This window comes from Natator depressus, chromosome 2 (assembly GCF_965152275.1).
Source record: "Natator depressus isolate rNatDep1 chromosome 2, rNatDep2.hap1, whole genome shotgun sequence".
Classification (NCBI taxonomy): domain Eukaryota; kingdom Metazoa; phylum Chordata; order Testudines; family Cheloniidae; genus Natator; species Natator depressus.
The window spans coordinates 27,207,238-27,228,237 of record NC_134235.1 but is presented as its reverse complement, the minus strand read 5'-3'; the positions used below and the strand labels follow the sequence as shown (position 1 = coordinate 27,228,237).

Genomic DNA, 21,000 nt, shown 5'->3' with positions numbered 1-21,000 from the left:
AAGTATCGTTGTCATCTTATACTTTTTATGGGATAAATTCTCCTCTTTCTATGTCTGTAAGTAATTCAGGCAGAAACCTTGTATTATCCAATTGCTTTTCAACCCGCAGTAAAGCCTTCCATCAGAAAATTAGCAAAGGCAATTTAGCTGCAAACTTAGGTGGCCTACATGTTGCAGCAAATCTGTTAATTGTGTACGTTCTATGTAAATTATTTCCATGGACTCAGTTGTCTAACCTATACAGAGAACATAAACTTACAAGATGTTAACCTTAGCCTTTCTTTGGCGGGTTCAAGACACAGCCTTTATACATTACCTTAATGCAGTTCATGTTTCTTTCCTATTTTTTTAAAATCCGTCGTATTTCTTATCTGGGCCACCTCCACTGACACTGTATCAACTCTGATGGAGTGTTAGGATGTACATGACAGAACTGTCACAATATCAGTCTCACCATTAAGATGCCATCCTATGATAGCATCTGGAAGTGAATCAGACACTTTCACTGATGTTGTAACTGCAATGTGTGAAATATACTTCTGTTCCTTCAGATGTGCAGGAGACACTTTCATTTACAATGGGCACCACTTAAAGTGCTGTTCTGTATATAATGTGATACAGCATGGCCAGAGGGCGGCAGCATAGCGTTAGAAGGGAGCCTTATTCCCTGTAGAGGGAAGAAAGTTTGCAATAAATTAATTAAAGCACCTGAAGCCAATTAAAGAACCTGAAGCCAGTCACATGATAAAACCTCCCTGCTTCGATCAGACAAGGGGAGTTGCAGCAGAGTGGATTGGTGTTGGAGCAGAGAGCAGTTTGGAGGAGTTGAAGCAGAGTGGATTGGTGTTGGAGTAGAGAGCAGTTTGGAGGGAAGCAGAGGAGAATTTGGGGAAGTGCTGCGGTGGGCTAAGAAGACCAAGACCCTAGGTAAAGGGACACCTGGTTTGTGCAGAGGGAGGGCAGAAAGCCCCACAAGCTGAAGGGCAGGAGAGGGAAGTAGCCCAGGGGAAGGAACCACTAGTTCTAGTGGTTTACTGCTATCTCTAGGGCCCCGGGCTGGGACCTGGAGTAGAGGGCGGGCCCGGGTCCCTCCCTCTCCACTCCCCTCCTCCAGAACACTAGTGGGGCAGTTAATACCCCAGTTCAGGGGCAAGAAATAGTGCCCTGAACCCCCCCCACCCCACCCCAAGAAGAGAAAGTGCGAGACCCATCACAGTAGTGCCGGCAATTTGCCACAATAAGCATTTGCAAGGGTCTTTGGGGAAATCAAGGGAAGCTGGTATCAGTACAAACACCACCTCTATCAAGTTTCATCAGTTCCCACTGTCCATCATAATTACTCATCACCATTCAACTGTCAGTGTTGGGAAGTGAAGAGTTTTCCACTGACACTCTACTGTTTTGTTGATTTTATAGCATCCCCCCCCCCCGTCAACAAAAATGTGAAGAGCGTGAGTTCAGTTAACAACCATCTGATTTTGCTTTGAGAAATTTTTTTTAAGAAAAATATTGTTGGTGGGAAACTATCTACTCACGACGTCTGAGAAAATAAACTAGAAAGCAACCTATTTCCACTCTGTACCTTTCCCTTGCTATACAGTAGGTTCCATCCCAGCTAGTCTTTCAGTTCATTTTGTTGTGGAAACGTTGGTCTTATTCTCGAATCCTCCTTTGCCTTGTTGCCTCATGCATCACTATAGGTGGGACCAATACCAGCCCTGGAAACTGCTGCTACGTCAACAAGGGATGGGACGTTTGGTACAAATTAAAACATATGTTTGTGAGTTTCCCCTAACAGAAGAGCAGGGACTGTTAACAGAGTATCAGTGGGGTTACACGTAGGAGGGAGTGGGATTAACAGAGCAGGTAGAGAGCTTGCAGAACACACAGAGAGCCATTCGGTGATCAGCTACTGCAATGATGGGGTCATATGAGCACCTAGATAGAAAGGTGTGATATTAAACTTTTCCGTTTCTTTCACTTAAAGGTGGAGTGTAGTAGCAAAAGTGACAAGGTAAAGAGGAAAAAAAAGGGTTTATTCTGGAATAAACTTGACTGTCACCATCAAAATAGTACGTCATGAAACTGGTGAAATGTACACTTGGCTAGTTGCGAGTATGCTATTTAAAACAAATTATCATACTTACCGCAGAATCATTCACATTTACTAGCTCCTTTATTTTTTCAAAATACCAAAAGGCCATAGTGAGAGGGCACTGTCTTCAAGGTTGTTGCTTTGTTGTTTTCTTTTGAGAAGCTATTTTTAGCTCCAGCAATTGAAGGAAAAATAAAAAGAAGAATAGAAACTTTTAAATAAATAAAAACCTCTAGGACCTGAATCTGAATTCATTTATGGTGGCAGTTAGGAGTCACTGGAGTTATACCTGGCACAGTGAGATTAGAATCAGGCGATTAAAATCTATTTTTGCACTCTAACATTATAAAATGATTTCACTATTTTATGCCACTTTAGAATAATAGTTTGCATCAGGGCTGACAGCCTGTCAGCCATGCAGATGAGACAAAAAACTATGAAGAAATAAAATTACAGTGTAATGGAAAAGACGGCTGGAAGCCATACCACCATGGGCTGTGAGCTCATCAGAGAATACACACTAAGCGGTGTTGCCTTGGTCACTACATAGATGGGAGATCTCTGAGGAAATCTCCAACAGTGCTGCAGAAAGTGGTGGTGGGGACTTTGTAGGTGGCCCTCTTTGCTTGTGAGTCACTGTTTAATCAATGCTTTCTGTGATGCTAGAGAGCACTGTTCTGTGAGAGGTGCTGACATGCGGACAAGATGTAAAACCAAGGGTCTGACAACATGAGGTCATTTAAAGATCATGCTGGACTCTGTGCGGAACGGTAGAGCTGTTAATCCCAACATTCTGGTCCAATCCCAATGTGAACTTTTTTTTCCATGGTTGTTCTCTCTACTTCCAGCTCCATGTGGCTCCGTGGTGCAGAGTAAATAATTAAACTGTGTTCACAGAAATATAAACCTGGGCCTCTGTAATTTTCAAAGGGCTCAGGGTCTGATCCAAAGCCTATTGAAGTAGTCTTCCATTTGCAGTTTTTTATTGACTTGAATGAGCTTTGGATCAGGTCCTGTGCCCTTAACTCAGGATTTGGTCTAATGTATTTTGAAGCTCAATATTCTTCTCTTTAGGTATTTTCTTGTTTAGCCCATTCTACCTCAGTCAGCCTCCAAACATAGGGGTGGTTCTAGGCCAAACAACTCCTTTTATCCAGGCCCACTTCCTGCTTTTCCCTTCTGGCATATTTGTGCTGTAGTGACATTACATTATTCCCATAAATGATGACACACACCTTAATTATAACTGGTGGTAAAACTTTATTATTCAAGTTTAGATGTAACAGACATCTTTGCTGCCTGAAGATTGTTTGCATAAGAAATACACCAAGAACATGTTTGTGAGTAGAAATGAACATGCACTATGAGAAAAAAACATAAAACATAAAACAAAAAAAACCCCCAACAACAGAAAACAAAAAAACCCAACATATCCATGTTTTGTAAGGACAGAACAACGAGAGCCAACATTCTAGAGTCAAAATCAGGGCTACAAGTTTAAAGGGTTTTTTTTTTTTAAAGCAACATGAAATCATTCCATATGAAAAGACATTTCCCCCCTGCTGGTGAATTCTGCTGTAAGTAAAATTTCCAACGGCATTTTGAGAGGTTTCTTCATCCCCCACCTGCCCTTCTTCCCATTAGGCGCTCAGATACATGGTGATGGGCACAGTCGAAAAACCTGAATACGGCACAATATGTGGCTGCTGCCACACAGTGTTTATTCTATGCATTTTGTCATACATTTACTAAATGTATTTTTAACTAAAAATCTTGTGAGATTTATCTAGTTGGGAACCACTAAACTCTTTTTTTAGTGTCTAAAGAAGAGACAAACCACTTCACCACCGATATAGGCTATGTGTTATTATTAATTATATAGCACCCCAACAGCTGCCACCTCTTGAGAGCTCTATGAATCTAATGGGTCCCAAAAGGCAGGAGGGAATCCCACTCTTGGTGGAAAATTCTATGCAAATCACCCCTCCTGGCCCACTCCTCCTTCATGAGGAACTTGTGACTCCACCGTGCCAAGTTTTTACACAAGGAAATCAGGAACTGGTGTGACTTTTTCATTTGTTGCCTTTATGGGAGGTAGCGCTGACAAGTCTGTTGCTGACACCTGCCACAAATAACTGTCTCCACTGGAGTGGAGAGAAATGCATCCACCGCTCTTTGTTCTGTAGGAGTAAACCTGTAGTCTCTTTCGCTTTTCCTGACCAGTACTGGAATAAGATGTCAAGTCAGCCAAGAAAAGTCAGTACACGGGCAACAATGGGAAGATAACTACAGAAGATACATGTATTTTAAAATAGCTATAGTTGACATGGAACCCAAACAGATAGCAGAATATATCCTCTGACATGGCAAGCAGGTATTTCTGTCTAATAAATAATATTGCACAGTCAGAAGATGGGCTGCTGAGCCTGTCTTTGACCCTCCCACCATCTGCAGGTGCCAAACTGGGTCACCACATTTCATGGCGTCTACATTTTATCATTGTATATTTATCTTAGTGCTGATCTTTTGTCTTTTGTCCCCTTTTTAGCTTGTTTTCTGTCAACTGATCTAAGACACCCACAGAATTTTTCATCCATCTCATCTTTTTGCGATGTCTCCATATTCCCTTTCGTAATGGCTGGCACCATTTATTTCAGGCGGAAGAAGGGGGCACAATGGCTAAGAAGTCGCCAACTTCCCTCCTCAGTCTCTATGGATATTGAGCGTGCCATATCTATGAAGATTTAAGGGGAGATTTTCATAGTAAACACTGGCAGTTAGGTACCTACCTCCTATTGAAAGTGAATGAGAATTAGGCACCTAACTGCTGTTTGTGCCTTTGAAAATCTTCCCACTAGTCTTTACTCCTGTCCAGCAATTAATTACAACAGTTCAACTTGCAAGAGGTGCTGCAGCACAATGCTACACAGGATATTAATCCTTAATTAGAGAGAAATACTGAGCTTCTTAACTAAGGGCAATGTTCCTCCTCAGGCATTTTAAAGATAGACTTGTTTAGGCCTATGTTTTCAAATGTGTCTACTAATTTTGGGGGCCCACGTTAAGACTGATTTTAAGAAACAATAAACACCCACAACGGCAGTTGGATTTTATGAGTCCTTGGAAATTTAGGCCCTAGGTGCCTCAAAGCTGAGCACAAAAACATTGACAGTTTTGGAAATTTAGACCTTAATGTTTTGGAGCTGTACATTGATTTGAATCAAAATGCATTATGGCCAGTAGGTCTGTGCCATCCCAGGCTTCAAACTATGAGCTGTTACTTCTTCTTCTTCTTTTTTTTTTTAAATTTCAGGACTTTCATTTTTCTCTTCATTAATATCACCATGTAGGGAGAGTGGGAACCCAGGCTATTTCCTCCCACCCCCCAAAAAGACTATTTTTACTTCAAGAGAACAGGTTAGAACAAAATGTCACTACCTTTAGAAGTAGAATTTTTAGAACACATCAATACGTCATGGCGAGAACAATGGGTACATTTTCAAATTTCATTTGCACTCTATAGGTACAACGTTAACATTTAAAGCTCTGTCCTGTGCTCTGCACTTACAAGTTCATATCTCTCCTTGTGCCCAAACCTCGCTATGTGTATTGGCTGGAAGGTGTTTCCCCCACGTTGGCTTCTGCTTTGAGTTTAGCAAGAGGCATAATGAAACACAGGTCTGAGCACAAATCTTTATGATGAACGTGTGCACTACAGAATATTTTCCATGAAGATGCAGCTTCCAGAAGTAGAGAAGCCACAAGAAGTGCTAAGATTTATAGGAAGTATCCCAACACAGTAATTGTGCCAATAACCTCGAGGCGGCCACTTCTGAAGCCAATACAGCTGCTGCTATTTAAGCCTAACAAGTTTTTTGAGAGAGCTGATAAGGACACACACTGGGCCCCTGACATAACAAGAGGAGAACAATCCATTTCAGTCCACAAAGAAACAGAACTATTGTTGGAGAACAATAGTCAACACAACCAGTCATTTCCTGGCACTGGTATTAAGCAGAAGATTCATCTTAAAAAATAAAACAAAAAACAAACAAACAAAAAAACAGAGGGAGAGGAATGTGGCACAATCCTTTGCTAACCTAGAACACCATTAAAGTGTTATAGAATTCAACCATGAATGGTGAAGAGGGATTGTCTGTACACTGCCCACAGTAAATGTGGCTGTTGTGGAAGAAATGGGTGGAGCAGGAAGGAATGCAAGCCTCAGGCTGAACAATAGCCTGTTTGTGCCTAACAAATTAGAGGGATTGTTCAATAACTTTTCATCCATGTGAAAATGTAACACGTAAAATACTGCCAAGGTCAGCAAGACCTTTGGGGATCAGCTGTGCAAGTGCTTCTCATGCATGGTGAATTTCTTGCGGGCTGCTTTAACTTGGCACATTTTTCAAAAGACTATCAAAGTGCTGTACGTTTAGGCCAGTTCCTCCCTGTTTTATACTTTCTCCAGCCCCTTCGAGACATTTCCCTCACCTTCCATTTCATCCTCCAACCTCCCAGTTTTCCCTGGTTAAGTGTCTCATAAGTGCACCAATTTCTAGAAGGGAGAATGATGAATTTCATGTAAGTTAAAAGCAAGAGCCTTTTTATAGTGCTTTAGTGTCAATTACATGGAAGTCTGAGATAGGTGGCATGTAAGTAAGATCAGAATAGGACCCTTTACATATAATCTCAAGTGAAGGACTTCGGCCGGATATATTTTTATAGAACATTTTAAAAAATAAAATGCATGAATAGAAAAAAAAAGGCATCATAATATTAAAAAGACATTTTAAACTTCCTTTGCTGAAACATTCATGAACCAATTGAACTATACCTGCCATTCCACCTTAAGGAACTCAGACCCTGCACTGAGAAAAAGAAACAAACCCAAACAAAACAAAAAAGCGACTGCATAATATTGTAACAATGGAGTGCAATGCTACTACAGAATGCAATAAAAACATTAGCACTGGGTAGTCAAACAGCGCTTATCAAAATAATTTCTGAAATGTTTCCTCTGAAACACAGACAAAGCAATAAAAAGAGGATATATGTTTATCATTTTAAGCATAACAATGTGAGTTAAGAGCTTAAGAATACAAAAGTACTTGGAATGAATAGTGCTACCCTTTTTTTCCTAAGTAGGCATAAAAATATTTTCATTTCCTTCTTATTTTTCCATACCATTAATATCAACAAATGTCATTCATTTCATGTTATCGTTTACAACTTTAAATGCACACGCACAAAAAAGGATACCTACTGCAATAGAAATAGTTGCTTCATTACCTTGTTTGCTACATTTGCAAATGTAAACAGCGAGGCAGAGCCAGAGCCGACTCTAATGCATGATGGAATATCTTTGTTGCATATGTACACGGTAGAAAATAATTATTCAATATGTCAGGCACCATTATTTGAAATGTAATACATTAATATTTACTAGAAAAATAAGTTTTTTTTCTATTTGTTCTCCCAACTTCTTTAATGAAATAAGTTAATCTGACAGTGCATCCAGTAGCTTGTAATATCTTCTACATCCCTGTGGCAAACTAATAAACTACTGGTTGGGACATTATAATGACAAATTATTAAAGTCAGTTCTTTTACACTCTTGTAGCAAGCATGGAGACTTGTCAACAGCACCTTTTACCAATTGTTTAATATTTAGTTATTTAGCCCTATTTCCCTGAGCAGTTATGCTGCGGAGCTTTCCCTTCATGGATAGTTTTAACAAAGCTTTAAGTATTAAAAAGTACTATGAAGACATATTTAATGCTGCTTAGCAAAAGCTGGTATAAGTTTAGTGAAGGGATTGACTGGTACATATATCAACATTAAGTCTATGTAGAAGTAACTTTAGATTCCAAGGTTTAGAAAGTACAGCTAATCAGAAAAAAAAAATACAGCAGGTTACCTTGTTCTATGCAAATTAAGCCCACAGTGTGGCTTCTATATTAAAGACAATTTATTTGAGCAAAACGTTTTTAGTCTACACTATGCCAGAAAAGGTATAGTGATAAAATGGTAGCTTAAAATTGGTTGAGTCTGACAAATGTCTTGATGAAACCAACGCCAAAGCTTTGAGGACAAGGTGACACTAAGGCATGTTTTAAGGCAGAAATTAGCCCAAATTAAAAATACTAAACGACTTCTGGACATTTGTATATTTAAGAAGTCTATTTCCTATATACAGTGTGCATTTGTTCACTATACACCTGCCAGCAATATATACAAACATACATTTTTGTATTCTAGCCAGTTACATAATAGCAAAAGTTTTAGTTGTCTGGAAAAAAAATGGTCATGTATATTTGTCCTGATTCATTGAATTCTAGATAGTTTTGGTAGGCCACGTACCAAATGATTATACTTTTTCCTCTCCGGCCACCATTCACTTTGTTTTTCCTTCTTGGTAACCCTCTCATTAAAAATAATAACAATAATAATAAAATAAAAAACAAAAGGAAAGAGAAAAGAACAAGGTATTTTATATTGGATAAGGCATGCTCTCTATTTGAAGTGCTTTATAGGTCTTCACAAGACATTACAAGCTATTGAATTCCCATCAAGGAAACCTATTTCTGTTTAATTGTGCTAAGTGCTAAGGTTTTACTCTTTAGGTTTTCCATTCTTTTCAGCTTGTGCATTGTTCCTGTGTAGGCCCCTCTGGATGTGAGTTGTAAAGTCATACTTGTCCGTGCAAAGATACTGGCATATGCTGCACTGGAAAGGTCCACTGTCACCATGGCAACTCATATGCAAAGCATACATCACTTCATCCAGAAAGACAATGCCACAGTGTGCACACTTGGTTGAAAGTTCGTCTTGAGTACTTCTATCGACTTTCTCTATTTTTAGTACATTCAAGGGACCTTCATTTTTTACATTTGGTGGTGCCTTAGTTTTCTCCTTGGAGGCACCATTTGCAGTTGGCCCAGGTCTGGAATGCTTTATCGCCAAATCTAGAGGAATGTCATTGTCTGATCCGACAGCTGAAAAATGAGGAGGCAGATTAAAGGTGGGATAAGGCACATAGTTTTGGCAAGGATTTGGTAGGCCAGGCACATGACTCAAGTAGTGTGGATTCCCAGGAACAGACAGCTTATATTTACTCCAGAATCTCAGCCAATCAGCTTCACTCTGAAAGTCATTGTGTACAAATGGAAGTCCAAAGAGTGGGTACTGGTATTTTTCAATAGGGCTTCCAGGTGGTGAATAATTTGGGTGCTTCGCAGGTCTCATGTATTTTTCTATTGGGCTGCCTCTCTCTGAGCTTCCTTTCCCTTCTGATATTGATGAACTATTTCCTGGGTCTCCAGAACTTTCCTGAGGACTTTTTATCTGAATGTGCAAAGGTTGCATCCTTTTGTGAATATCCAGAGTTTGACTGACCAGTATTGGCTGCTGAGAAGAATGGCTTTTAGTCAATGAACCCTGGGCCTCATATTTACTCAGGCTGGGAAGCTGAATTTCTCTCTGGTGACCTTCAGTTAAGTGATCATCTGACCTCCTCTCTAATGGGCTTCCATTGACTTGTTCCTCACCACTACCCCTCTGATGTTTGTTTAGCTGCTCAGCCTGAAGTGCCTCTGGGTTAAGGCGCTTTCTTGTTCGTCTCCTAATGATCTGTTCACCATTGTTCTGCTTAATGATGTTTAAAGGCCTGGGAGTCTGCATGGAACACATACATAATAAATAAAAGAAACACATTAAGTAAGTCTTAGTGACAATGTTCATGCAAATCTAAGTTGTACTTGAGTTAAGACCCACATTACAGGAAAGCTTTGGGGAATGTCTACTTCTACCAGTAAACAACGTCAGCTAAAACACTGGAGGCAAACTCTTTATTTTAATAATAAAGCTATCAACTGATGTCTGTTGTTACCACATTAAATCTTCCATCTCATATCAGTTAACATACTGTATTTGTTTACTTAAACAGTCATTAAGTGCCCAACCCAATATGTGCTCAGTGCTCTCAGCTCTCCCTGATGACAAGTTCTGTGTAAGAGCTAGGTAGTATTTATTATTAATTATTATTATTACTACTGCTATTACTATTATGTTGGGGAAGTCACGAGGAGTGGAAAAAGATGAAGGAACCTCCAGAAGGGGAGCAAGACAGGACCATATCAAGGAAGGCAGAGGGAGGAAGACACTGAAGTCTTCATCAGGACAGAGAGTATTTAGTTATCCGTTTACTGTCTGCCCCAAAGATGCAGTGCAGGTGGAGAGAGAACTATTATGAGAGACCTCTTATGTGAGCACTGAAAGTACTTTTATAAGAAGCAGAAGGAGCAGGGGGAGGGACCATAGCCAGCCCTCTCCACAAGAAAGTGGTGAAAGATGGTGTTGAAAGATGATACGTGCCGCTCTATTGGGCAGACATTAAACGAGAGCAAGAACAGTCTAAAAGTCATTTCAGTTCGGCATTCTAGTAGCTGATGTTGATCTCAACCAAATGTGCACAGAATCCTAGGGTGGCTAAGGGCCAACAGACTGCTCTGTGCCCTGCCCACTCAGAAGTGTATTTGGATTTTTTTCCCTCTCCTTAATGTCATGTTAAAGTGTTGACTAAAGTCTGGACTAAACTCAATATTTTGAACAACTGGTGCCACATGTGAGATGTTATAATTTATATATCTATACATTGATAACTTTAAATTAACATTAAAAAGTCCAGTATTGGACTTCATTATTTTTATAGAGCTATTTTCTGTCTTGACTTGCCATCTTCGTCTCCCCTTTCGCCTATTTCTCCCCCTAAGGTCGCCTCATTCTAATGGTTAATTGCATCCTAGCCACAGCTGCTACTTGCTAAGCTGTTACTTTCTATTAAAAATCTAAATCAGAAGAAATATAAACTTTGATTTAGACATTTAATAAGTCGTAAAATTTTAACTCAGCAGAAGAGCCACAACTGAAACACAGTTATCTCAATGGGACAGCAGCAAGGCTAAAGTGGGACAAAATCATGTTTAAGAGAAAATTAGAACATTTTAATATAGGTATCATGCAAATAAATTGTATAATTTACATTATTAATAATCATTTTAACATGCATAAATAGGAATATATACTTTCTAGTACTAGCTCAAGGATCTTTTCTCATCGTAAGACTATCCTAAGAATGTGTCATAGGAGTATGGTGAAAAGGGTGCTCAATGCTGTTGAACTTTGCTTCATCTCTCACATGACAGTCTTCTTATTCACCCACTGTATTACATTCTCCTAGCAGTATGGATTCCTGATCTGGTTTGACTGCTTAAACAAAACATTAATTTTAACTCCTCATATTACAGGGTGTGAGCCTGCAAATGATTAACACACTTGACTTTACTCATGTGAGAAGAGTTGTCCACAAGCCTGTTTGCAGGAGCAGGTCTTTAACACTGTATGCCAGTATGTCTATACTGCAATCAGACACACGTGGCTGGGCTGTGCCAGCTGAGTTGGGCTCGCAGGTGTAGGCCTTAGGGACTGTTTAATTACGGTGTAGACATTTGGGCTTGGGCTGAAGCCTGAGCTTTGGGACCCTCCCATCTTGCAGGGTCTTAGCCCAAATATTTACACTGCAATTAAGCAGCCTCTTAGTCCAATTCCTGCGAGCGCGAGTCAGCTGGTATGGACCAGCCACAGGGTTTTAATTGCACTTTAATTGCACCAAGTGTTTAACATATGTGCCTGATCCTGCAAATACTTAAGCATCTGAATTACTTTACTCATGTGTCTATTCTCCAACTGAGTTAAATGGACTAGTCACTTCAGCAGAGTCACTCACAAACTTAATAGTTCACACGAATAGGCAGCAAACATATATTTTGATACTTATGGACTGTTCAAGGTATACAGAAACTATACTGGAGCCCTTAATGTGGTGAATAATAGAAAAAATAGCAAACATTTTATTTTTTAAAAAATCTTAGATTTGTCAGAGATATTATTACATCTTGCATATTATAGTTTTATTCTGATCATGTGATTTGTGAATAATTTGCCCAGCTCTCTACAGTTGGTCAAATTATAAAAAAATGTGATTAATTTATTTTAAAAGTATCACAAAATTCACTGAATACATTATTTGATGAATATTATTAGACCTCTTAGCTGTTCAACATGATGTGAAATTGGTGTGACCTGACTATGCTAAAAGAAAGTGAGTCTGATATTGAAGTTCTTACTCCAGGGCACTCCCACTGAATCTGTTTGGGAATCTGATTTGATCTGAGTAAGAACTGTTGAGATAGGTCACGTCATCCAAGTCTGATTAAGATTAGAGGGATGCAAAACGAATAAAAATACACTATAATTTGTGGCAAAAGCCAAAATGGTTAAATTCTGGTGTTTTGAGAAGAGCGACACTATAGGAAAGAGATCCACTTTTTTGTGTTTACAAATCTACACCTTGTGTATATTCTTGAACATACGGCATTTATAATGAGCTAGATACAATTTTCAGCAGTAAAAATGTTTTTAAAATTGGCCAGTTGAAAATGACTACAAATGGTAAAATGATTGTGTGTATTTGTAGGGACCATGATAAATTTGTAAGGGTTTGATTAAAATGAGCAACAACGTTCATTGCACCATGTCTTAAAAATAATTAAAAATTAATCAAAAGTATCAAAGAAGTGCTAATGTGAACCACAGGAAAAGCCACTAAAACACAAACCTTTGCCAGTCACTATTAACAAGTGGTATTTGAGATTTCACCAACAAATTTTACACAACACTGAACTGTTTTCTTCCAAAAATTATAGATTCAAGTTGAAAAAAACTCTTTGAGCTTGCCAGATTGTTTCAATCAAAATCCCTCTTCCCCCACCCAAAAAAATCAGAAAAAAAAATCAAAGTGTTTTGTTTCAACATTTTTAAACAAAATGTTTCAATTTTTTAATGCAAACAATGCTTTGTTTTGAATTTTATTTCAATTTTCTGTTTTGAAAAGGTAATCTCCCCCCCCCCCCAAAAAAAATCTAATGAACAGAATGTTTCCTTTGACCTAAAATGAATTGTTTTGGAGGTTTCAATTGCCAAAAAGGACAAAAAAATCATTTGGGTCAACCCCAAAATAACTTTTTTTTTTCCAGTTTGGACACCAAATCAAATAATTATTTATTCAGACAGCTCTATCTGAGATATCAGACTTATCTGTTATTTTTAATATAGAGAAACATAGTATCTTAGCTACAACTGTATGATTACCAGTGGCAAATATTGACATTATAATGGTAATCACTGTATATGTAAATATTAAGCATCTAATCAGAGTTTGGTGATTAAAGGTCCAAAGCTTGCAAATGTGGGTAATTTTACTCACAAATGTAACATTGTTTAATTTAATGGGTTTGCTTACACACACAACTCACTTTACTCACATAAATAAATACCCACAGGATTGGGCCTTAAATTAACAATCACATAATCCTAGCCTTCTTTTATAGACAATCTGAATAATGTTTGATTTTCCAATAATAATCACAAAAGTAAGTTCAACCTCCCTTCTGGATGCAGAATAGAACTCGGTGACATTTTCCTAGTTTATTTGCCAAAAAATGCAGTTTCAGCCTGACCAAAACTATTTGTGAATTCAAGTCAAATCCAGTGAATATTTTTAACCAAAAAATTTTTTTTATGTCAACATGTTTATTTTTGACATTTTAAAAATGAAACATTTGACTTTTCATTCTGAAATGGCATTTAAGAAATGAAACAAACAAACAAATCCACCAAGCAAGCAAGCAAGCAAACAATAAAAAAAAAGCATAAACAACACCCAAAAGTGAAACAAAACAAAAAGAAAAAATTTGGGTCGAACAAAATTCTTTCCTTTCAAAATCTCTTTAGCACACTCACAAGGCATGCATTTTCTTTAAAACAGAAAACATATTTGGGACTTGAGGAGAACTTCATGAGGATGTTGTATTCAGACAGTTCCATCCACAGATCATTAGTTGCATGTCAGTCCAGCGTGTCCCAAGATGATGTTTGACTGGTTGGATTGTTTTCTATCTAAAAACTGTTCTATTTAACCCCAAACGACAGCATTTAGCAATTACAGTTGACATTTTAGATTGCTGGTCAGGCTGCAATTAGAATATTGTAAAAAAATATATATTTTCCAGAAAACAGCTGCCGTGGGACTTGAATAAGCAGTAATGTCTGATGGCTTGCACACGGGACTGGGGATATGATTTCCAGAAGTACCTGTGTCCCATTTTCAAAGTGACTTAGGCACTTAAAAGCCAAAGTGTAACTGAAATTCAATGGAACTTAAGATCCTAAGTCACTTTCAAAAATGGGGAGAGGGTTTTTTTGAAAATTTTGCCTTGACAACCATAAACTCAGATTTCTAATCTTGGCTCTGAGCCTAACTTCACACGTTGCCTTGGCAAAGTCCCAAACTCTTTACCTTAATTTCCCTGTCTGTAAAACAATGATAATTACCCATCTCACAGGGATGTTGTAATGATTAGTTAGTTAATGGGCCCAATTCTGCTCACCTTCCTCTCCCAAGTAATTCCATCAAAGTTATTAGCAGAACTCACATAAACTCATATTTGACATTTGGGCTCCATCCTAGAAAATTCTGAGTACTGTACTTCAGCCCCAATCCGAAAAAGCACTTAAACATGGCCTTGATGAATCACTACCAGGGTGCTCAGCACCTTTCAGGATCGAGCCCAATATTTGAATGATGGAAAGCAACATAGATAACCAGTGATGATATTATTATTACTTACTTCATGCCCAATCTAATAAAATGCTGAATTTTACTCCTGCAAAGTACTGAATGCCTTCAACTGAGCAGCTTCAAAGAAAGTTGAGGGCTCTCAGTATTTGCAGTAGATTATAAGCATCACATAGATTTGGGCTCTGTATATAAGGAAAATAAAACAATACAACTTTAAGATATTTATTAAAAGAAGGGAAGGGGGGGAAAGAGAAAAATATAATTATATAGGCAAGAAGCAATGTTTTTATTTCTGATTTCTAATTTTAGGAACTTTTTTTCTGGACTCCTACCCAAATATGAGCTTTGTTCAATTTGGAGAGCTTTTGTTACAACATACTGTATGTATTTAAATGAAATTCCCAGAAAGGAAACCATTTTTCCTTATTCTGTATCAAAATAATTAAATGCATCACTGGTGATCTCAAACATGTCTCCCCACAGCATCCCAGCTTGTTTCATAATGAATCACATCTGATCCCAAAGTGACCATACTGAAAAAAACCCTGTTAGGAAATTAACTGCAGGCCAGGGAGTGGTAGTAATCATACAACCAGACAAGACCACAGCTGCCCAGCTTCAGCTTAGCTATATAAACCTTTTTCCTGAACAAACTAGTAAGTTCTTCCTACCGAATGAAGCTTCTGATAGAGGCCACACGCATTGCATACATATCCACCATTTGCATTCTTTCGCCAGAGAGAGGTCTTTGTGGTCAGGCAATTGGCACAAAAAACTCCTGAGCCTCTACGTCTCTGAAACAGGAAGAAAAAAAAAGATAGGTCAAAGGTGAGTCACATGATCTGCGGAGTTAGGACAAATCAACACAGGAGTTTTGTCTCTAGACTGGCAACAATGACAGTATAAAACCACCCGGCCCATAATGAGGTCAGGTTCAATTGTGCTTAATAGTCACCACTGATTTTCATTATAATTAACCCTACAGTGATGGATGAGGTGTGTGAAACACCAAAGCCTTTTCAGAATAACAGCTTTAACTTTTTGAACTTTAGATTTTGGGACTTTAATGTTGGTTTCTAAATGGTGAATTCTGAAATACACTCTTTTGGACCTGACAGAGAACACGCTGCAAAGCTTTGCTGTTTTGTTCACTGCGCTTCCAGTGCGAACCATTTTTTTTTTTTTTTTGGTTTGTTTTATTTCAAAGTGAGATCAGCAACAAGTCTAAAAATACATCATTTCCAATTAATTCCAGTTTGCATCTGCTCACCCCCGTTCCTGCAGCAGAGCTTATACTTCATTAACAGACTGCATGACTTTCAATTACAGTCTTTCCCCACTTAATTCTAAAATCTACATATACTGCCACATATTTCCCACAGCCAGCTGAGAAGCAGGAGTAACCTCTGCCAAACAAATAAGAGTACAGTGATACTAATGAGACATCTTTTGAACTTCATCCGAAACCCAGACAACACGGTCTCATCAATGGATTGATTGATTTATTTTATTTTAGTCAGGCAAAGAAAGACATGGCACAGTTCCTCCAAATACAAATTGATTTTTAACCGGGCTGAGCGCTGCATTCATCAACTTTAATAATGATCCAAGAATATTTAGAAATAGACACGTTTATGAGTATTGCTTCTTACATTTTTTCTATGGAATAATGATTTCAGTAAGCTTCTCATTTAAACAAAAGTAAGGCTGTGTTTGTGGGCATAAATACTAACAAGCAGAAAATGGAATTCTTTAGCTGAAAAAAAAATCTGAATTTCAACTCTGCTCCCCACTTGCAAAGAAAATAATTTAATAAGAAGTTTTCATCTCAGATAAGAATGGGTTGGTATGGGGGAGAATAGTCTGGGTGAAAACTAATTTCATTATAAATTAAAAATTACTAATACTATAACTCAAAATTTCAGGGTTTCATAAAATTTAAGTAATTTATTTAACTTTAATCCATACTGTGGAAGAGTGGTATTCATGCCAAAAAAATACAATGGTTATAATTGTACTCTGATACATTTCAAATGGAAAGCTTTCTGCAGACATAATTTTGGCTTCAAGACTGGAACACTTTCTTGGCATTGAAAGGGCATTTGATTCATCGGGTGTTTCACAATGTATCACTAAAAAGACCTGGTGAGCAGCCAGTTCCCTATAGGGTAATTTTTCCATCCAGATGCAAGTGCTATCAGAGGCCCTCGTCAGCTAAACTAATTATGATCTTGCATTTGCTGATGCCTGCTCACTCCAACGTTCGACATCCTCCATTAATCATCAATACAAGGAAAATGAATGAAACGTAAAGAAACGAGGACCGGTAAGCTGCACAGCCATAAAAATCTGAAATGAGTGCAATAATTTAACAAGACTGGGGAAATGTTTTTAGTGAGCACAAAGTCAGGCGAACAATTGCCCTTTTAAACCAAGAACACAATTTTGTTAGTATAGCAGATTGTGCTACTTTAAGGTGATATAATCAAATCTAGACGGTTATCGAGATAATCTCTCTTCCACATTATTCCCTTACTCCTTCCCCTAAATCAGAATCAGCTTTTTCTAAATCTGGATGCTACAAGTCCAAACTGTATATGACAGAGTTCAGCATGCACTCAACTTAGTGCATTTGTTAAACGTAATCCATGTTGGGAACGCATTTTTACCTAATAAGTAAATAATTGAAGCGTCTCGTTTCTTTTGTGGCTACCCAGCCAGCTTATCTTTGCCAAACTTCACCTGACTGCCAAATTATTTTCCTTAGGGTGTAATAAAAGTTTCACTAACCTAACCCCAATTTGGTCCATATGAAGGTTTCTAAATCAAAACAACTTTATATGGCCAGGATGCAGATTCTATCACGGAACCACTCTGTTATTCCTAGTGTTTCCTCCTTGAGAGTCTGAGTTCTTGGTGTGGTGTGTTAAAGAAGGTGGAGTATTAATCTGAGTGAGTCTATCCACCCTTTTCACTGTTCTGTGCCTGATGGCTGCATGCAGCAAAATGCCCTCTAACAAGGTAATGGAAGACATAATAAATATAAAATTATGACAAGGTAACCCAGGCTGTAGCATGTCCAAATAGCTTTCTCACATATATGAATGGTGGAACCGAAGGTGCACAGAACTCATGGAATATTTACACCCTACCCCTTTGTTAGGCTCTATGACATTACTGTCGCACAGCATTGCTCAAAAGAGTAATTTTAATTAATTTTAATAAAGAAGGAAGGTCCAGTCAAGGCTGTACATTAATTCCAATAAAAGAAGATCGTGCTAAGTTTTGAGTAAGTTCCCAAAACTATGGAAAACAGAATCACAAAAGTTGTATCTCTGCTGACTTGGTAAATACATTTTTTTAAATATTTTTTGAGATTTTCAAAGCAGTGCAGGGGATTCAGCCACACGTCCGCCACTATAATTAATTGAAGATACGTGGATACATTCCCTGCACTGATCTGAAAATTCCAATTACTGCCTTTAATTCATTTAGCTTATTTTTTTACATCTTATTTCTATGTCACTTTCAGTTCATAGTAAGATAATCAGAGATTATCTTCCTTCCATCTGAGGATCTCAGTGTGTTTTAGGAGCATTAATGAATTAAGTCTCATAACATCCCCACAAGAATAATATTATACCTATTTTTTTTTTTTTGAAGCAGACACACAGAAATTTTAAGTTGACTTGTTTGAGGTCACTTAGGAAGACTGTGGCAGAGTCAAAACTCCTGACTCCCAGTTCTGTCTATTAACCAGAAAACATCCTTCCTCTCAAAGTATAACCAAGTATAATGCTCACGTCTTGTGAGAAACCAAGGGAGCTATTTTTATAAGCGTACATTTGTTTACCTTAAAAACATTATTGTTATGTAGTTTCCTTCTCCTAATGAAACCAGTCTTTTAACAAAGAAAATATAAAAGTATCCTTTTTGCTCTCTCCAAATAGTTTCTGTTGTATTTAAAGTTTTACGAAGGCTGATGTCCAGCACAGATTATCAAAAATATTTATTTAGTGTAACTTTTGTTTTTAACCCATATGTATTTTTATGGCTTGAGCCAGCCTAGTGTTTACTGTACAACCTTTGTGTTCGCTAGTAACTTCCAGTGATGATGGCAAATTCATAGCATGGATCCTTTTTCTATATCCTTTGTTAAGGAGCAGTCATTATGGTCCCAGGTCAGCAAAGCACATAGGTACTTAAGTTCATCCCTCTTCAGCAAAGCACTTATGTACATCCTTACGGCCCTCTGACTTAAATAAGACTTATGCATGTGCTCAAGTGCTTTGGTGAATATTGGCAGCAATTAATAGAAATTAGTTGTTAGATTTTTTGGCCTTTCGTTCACATGAACACATACACTATCATAGCACAACAGTGTCACAACAGCAGCCCAGGAAAATTACAGTGACATAACCAGTCATCATAGGGTTTGACCCACAGACAAAATGGTCTAATTCTTCAAACAATGCCACTAGTACTAATTGGAGTTATCCATGTAAATATCCTGTACATTCTTGGGAGAATAAATCCAAAGGGTGTAAATAACTAAAATATGTGTCTACTCAGTCAATCTTCAGTCGTCTGGATCCTTATAAGCGCTATATAGTAATCACAAATCCTGAAGGGACCACTATAGTTAGGAGTCTGTCACTGTTTCCATTCCAGTTCCTAGATTTGGGTGTTTAATATCTCGGTTGTCTCAAATCACATAGGGCTGAAACTTGGCACACATGTTTGTCAGCCCAGATGTTGCTATTTTTTTGTACTGAAAACTTTATTTAAATCAGTTCAGCTGTTTATAATATGGAGACTGGCCAAAAATGAAAAAAAACCCAAAATCTCAGGTTTTTAGAAACATTTTGACAAATCTAGGGCTGTAAAGGCTTAGTTTTAGAAAAAAGAAAAACATCTTCAACTCTGACTAGCAGCAAGGCAGCCACATGGGTTATTATTTTTGGGGGAAAGGGAAAATAATTTTATACAATTAAACTGTGAAAGTTTGTAATTAGTCACTGAGCATGTGCAGTAGATCACTCTTTCTAACTGTTTTCTATGAATAGGAACCATATTGAAACCATGTAATTGCATAACATCCCTTGATATGCAGATTATTTACTCACATTTTTTATGGTTTCATATCTTGGCCGTTTTAAATCAAATCAGTCTGAAACTTGGCATAGATGTTGTCAAGCCTGAATTTCCCCAAAATATTTTTTTATCTCCTTAAGCTATTCTTCAGTTTCCAATACTTTATTTAAAACAGTACTATCAGTAATTTTTAATAATTAGAAAAACAATATATAATATCAAATGAATAGTCCAAGTGCATTCATTAGGAGTATTTGCAGAATCAGGTCCTTGTTTTAGAAAAGTAATAATGCACATTTAATAGTACTTTATAATTAAAAAAAAGTGCAGCTTAGTACAGTTTGTGATTAGAGCTTTGCAATTATTGTAGCAGTGTCACCATGCTTTATGCTTGTTACACAAGCACTTAAAATATAATGAACTTATGCCATTTATGGGCTTAGCTTAGAAAGCACACTCCTTCCGCTCCTTCCCCCCCCACAATAACAAGATAGCCAAAACTACAGCTTAAGAACTTTGGGGCTTTAGCTAGCTAGACTAAGTAAGGGTTCTAATACTATTTGGGTACCAATGAAAGACATTCGTCTTTTGAAAATTCATGTCAAAGGATGCTTTTTAGAAACTCAAAAAGGCTCCACTGGCATCATCCAAACATTTTTCTTCCATCACCAGTCTTGGTTCTTGGACATAACAATACATGCCTGCTTTGCTGACTACTTTCACTTCTCCATCAGGCAATAATGAGGGATGGTGCCTGAATGGGATTCTTTGACATTTCTGGCATTCTATTATGCTAGAAGTGGAACATACTGCAATCTGGTTCCAGAAGACAAGGCACACAGAAATCATAAATAGTAGCACAGGATGAGTGCCTGGGTGGTGGGCTGTATGATACTCTCCTCCACTAGGGATAAAAGACGGAACCTTTCAGCCCTAAAACATTTGACTGCATGCTCACTGCACAATTTACAAACTTTCCTAAATTTGTTTGATCAAAACTGTTTCACCTTCCAAACTTATGGAAGCTACCGCACATCATCAAGGGTTCTGTCCATATGCAATTTTTCAAATTTTAGTTGCCATGTTTACAAGTTAAAAAAGTAAAGTGTTT

General features: G+C 37.8%; 1 protein-coding gene across 4 annotated transcripts in view; it reads right to left on the bottom strand.

The window, feature by feature from the left end:
• Nucleotides 1-3,345: 3,345 nt before the first annotated feature.
• TRPS1 (transcriptional repressor GATA binding 1) overlaps nt 3,346-21,000 on the bottom strand; it is a 249,484-nt gene continuing 231,829 nt past the window's right edge. For all 4 annotated transcript variants that reach the window (XM_074943924.1, XM_074943927.1, XM_074943926.1 and 1 more), the window contains 2 exons: nt 15,467-15,589; nt 3,346-9,772 (listed from right to left, as the gene is read on the bottom strand). In XM_074943924.1, coding sequence (XP_074800025.1) covers nt 8,711-9,772; nt 15,467-15,589 — 1,185 coding nt within the window. In that variant the 3' untranslated portion in view covers nt 3,346-8,710. The remainder of the gene's footprint in view (nt 9,773-15,466; nt 15,590-21,000) is intronic.